This window comes from Atta cephalotes (assembly GCF_000143395.1).
Source record: "Atta cephalotes unplaced genomic scaffold scaffold00039, whole genome shotgun sequence".
Lineage (NCBI taxonomy): Eukaryota > Metazoa > Arthropoda > Insecta > Hymenoptera > Formicidae > Atta > Atta cephalotes.
In genome coordinates this window covers 661,778-665,558 of record NW_012130103.1, presented here as the reverse complement: position 1 = coordinate 665,558, position 3,781 = coordinate 661,778, and the positions used below count along the sequence as shown (strand labels likewise).

At 38.3% G+C, this 3,781-nt stretch overlaps 1 protein-coding gene across 1 annotated transcript in view; it reads left to right on the top strand.

Moving 5' to 3' along the window:
* The window catches only part of LOC105622078 (collagen alpha chain CG42342), a 55,862-nt gene that overhangs the window by 764 nt on the left and 51,317 nt on the right, over positions 1-3,781 (top strand). The window contains exon 3 of the mRNA XM_012203512.1: positions 2,701-2,736. Coding sequence (XP_012058902.1) covers positions 2,701-2,736 — 36 coding nt within the window. The remainder of the gene's footprint in view (positions 1-2,700; positions 2,737-3,781) is intronic.

Sequence of the window (3,781 nt, the reverse complement as noted above, 5' to 3'; positions counted from 1 at the left end):
GTGTGTGTGTGTGTGTGTGTGTGTGTGTGTGTGTGTGTGTGTGTGTGTGTGTGTGTGTGTGTGTGTGAATAACCCTCGAATATATTAGTGCACTAATACACGTGCAGTCGTCTGTGTGCGAGTATGTTTATTAGGGAGTACAGCTTCATGCATGAAATAGTAATTAATGATACGCGTTATCTATCCCTCCTCCTATTCCCCTTTTCTGGACTTGAGTGGTGACTAATGTAAGCAGTATGCGCTTTCGCGAGACTTGCATGCTCAGTGAAGAGAATTAAAGACACACTCCCGCGAAGATGGTCTGAACCGTAAAGTTTAAAGAATGAGCTGAGTGCTATCGTGTATTAATCACGGTGTACTCTCGTTGTAAACTCCATTTTTCTTTGGGAGAAATTAATTTTTTCTTCCTCTCCTAAGAAAGTAGGAGTTTATTAGATTACTTTTGCGAGCGTGTCTTCAATTCAACTTGATCGAAAACTTTATCGCGTAATTACACCAGATCAAAAATGAAGCTCATCCATATCGGTTGCGGAGAGAGCTTATTTGATATTTAACTGATACTTTTCTGTTAGCATCTTACAATGAAATATCGATGTCGGATGACTCGGCGATTAAAACGCGAAGTTACAATATGACGTTGTTAGCGGAGAAACAAATTAATCTCACTCGCGCGATACCAACTTACATTATGTCAAGGTGTAATTAATTAGTTTCAAACTGTACATACGTATATACAAATTATATGTACGTACAACAACTTATTCACATTTTCAACCTTAATATAAAACTCGAAGGCTATTATTTTCCCTTTAAATTTGATTTATTATTAAGTCTTACATTTATTTTTTTATTCCTCGATATATGTTGACCGCATTAAATTTCAAAATTATACGAAATAATGGCTTTAAAGTCGGATCGTTATCTGTCGAACTTAATCATCGACTTTGAAATTTTGTGCCCGTTGCGACGAGCAGGTTCTCTCTTTTCGGCTGGCAGCATCGTGGGTGTTCCAGAGACGCGCGATCGGATTTCCCTCGCGATTGCCGATCAAGCGAGCGCATCGTCGCGTAATCAAAGAGATCGGATTGGCGGAACACTGGGTGAACTGGGAGGGAATGGACCGGCACACTCGTGTGCGTGCGCGCGTGCTTATACGCTCGTGGAATATCTAATTGGCCGGAATAATTATCGGCGGTAGTATATACGAGTCCTTACAACCGCGATCGTGTATATATATATGTATACGCGACCGGGACCGATAATATCGCGGGCACGATCGGCCGGTCCGCGAAATAATCGCTTTTGCATGTGCGCGAAAGAGTACCCTGAGTAAATCCCCCTCCCCCTTCTCTCCCCTCCTCGTGTAAACGAGTTTTTAATTTTTTATACCCCTTCTTACAGGGTGTGGCCGGGACGCCGGGCAAGAACGGTTTTCCGGTATATTATTTTTTATTTTCTTTCTCCAACACTCCTTCTCGCTTCTCTCTGTCTGTGTAACATCTATCTGTCTATCTGTCTCATATCCTTACATTTGCATTCGTTTCTCTGTTATTCTCTCTGTCTCTTTTTCTCGCTGTCACGTTTTTTTTAAACACTACGGACTATCATCACACTGTGTGTATCGAACATAACAGCCATTAAGTACCATTAATGCGTATCATGTAGCCGCTGATGTGAGATTTTGCTCGTTTGACCTGCTTCTTTATCCGCGAGCTGTCTCTCGATCTGAATCCTCTTCTGGCTCCGATACAAGCTATCCATCTAGATTTTTTATTCTCTTTTTTTGTATCATATATCAGTGCGTGATTCATATACGCGCGCGATTGAAACGCGAAATCGGATTCTGGCATCTTCACCTTCAATATTGTATGACGCGTCGCTTTGACGACTGAAGGTGCAACTGTTATATACATATTGGTGAGGAAACGGGTTAATGAATTGCACACTTCACTCGTTGCGAGTATGATTGCTTCTCGTTTTAATTACTGACAATCTTGAACCACCTATCAACCTTTTATTCGTATGAAAACTTGCGATCGGTTTATATCAATAAAATTTGAATATTTCTAGTAGTATGTGAAAGGTTCGTTTTCGTAAAATTTGTATCAAAAAGTAAAATTTTATTGCGGGCAAAATTTATCTTTCGACGTTACATAACATTCGATCAATTGATAAAGAGTATTGCACATAGTTCTTATTTAAATTGTATGTAATGAAAAATATGTAAATTAGATACGAAATTTAAAATAACTGACATTTATTTGTCGAGACTGATTATTCACGGTGGCAAACGATATCGAAAGAAATTCAGTATAAATTGGCGCATTGGTGAAATACCAATTTCGAGATATGACCCGACATCAAATATGAAAGTTGCTCCGTCAGAATCGAAGCTGCGCAAAATTAAACATTCATCGTGTGCCGAATAAAATTTCTATTAACAGCGCTTCCTCGGTCGTCGCAAATGTTCGCGTCACATCAGAGAGGATCATGCGAATGCACTTTTGTCGCGCCTGGAAGCATAACGGACTCATCACGGTTCTGGTTTGTCGCGCTCCGCCCGTATTTATTACATGTTACATACACAAGGAATGAGATTTCCAAGGGCTCGCTCAGCCCGCACGCAATTTTTCACTTTTCTTCGTTCGTCATTACGGACGCGTGAGCGACGACTGGCACTCACTGGCGGTGTTCTTTCAGGGACCCATCGGCTTGGACGGGCCCAAAGGTGATCCGGTAAGTTCACCGCATAATTTACATTTTAATTTCGTCGCGGCGTTACAAGCGTGCGAGATTAATTGCTTCGTAAAAACGCGAGAGGCAATATTTTATTTTGCGACGCTTAACGTTCTGAGAATAACATTATTTAATGGAATAATGGTTATGGGCGTGAGAGAGTTTTAATCATAATATATTTTGTGCGGCGAGAAACCTGTTTTACCAAAATTTATGTTTACGCGAGGTGTCATATTGTAATAAATAATCCAATTTCTTCTTTTTTATTTACATGCACAGGTATTCCCAGGTTGTATAAATGAAATTTTTTAACATTTTATTTTATAAAGTCGATCGACATCAAAACAAATGCTAGACATTGTGAAATAATCAATTTATAATTAAATATATGAGATATCTTTGAAGTTTTCTGCTTGACTGTCGATATCGGCCGATTGCTCATATATATTTTAATCGATACGATATAAAATTAGATAGCCTTATCTAAATTTTCTGTCCACTTGCACAGGTTTTGAAACGAGGTCACTTAAGACATTTTGGGAGCGTCTGTTTGTCTCACTGTTCTTAAATATAAGATTGACAATTTATTTAAATCGTGTGCTTCTCTTTCTCTCTTTCCGATTTAGTTTAATAGTATTTTATAGATACAGCCTTGGCCAAAAATATTGGGGCATCTTATTAACTACTATTTAAAGTTCTAGCTCAAAAATTATGACATTTTGTTTTGGCAAATCATCATTTGTTCAAGAATCTTTTAAACTTATATGTCATGCTGGTATTAATAAGACAACAATGCAGGTAAAAAAATTTTATATGAATGAAGAAATATAAGTATCTAATATTTTTTACTAAGGTTGTATATATATGTATATATGTGTATATTATATATTCTCTATTACGGAAAAGGTGAGACGTCGCTCGTCTGAAAAGACGATCAAGAAAGCAACAAAATCAAACGTTTGAAATGACATAAAGATAATGACACGAGAGAGAGAGAGAGAGAGAGAGAGAGAGAGAGAGAGAGAGAGAGAGAGAGAGAGTAGTA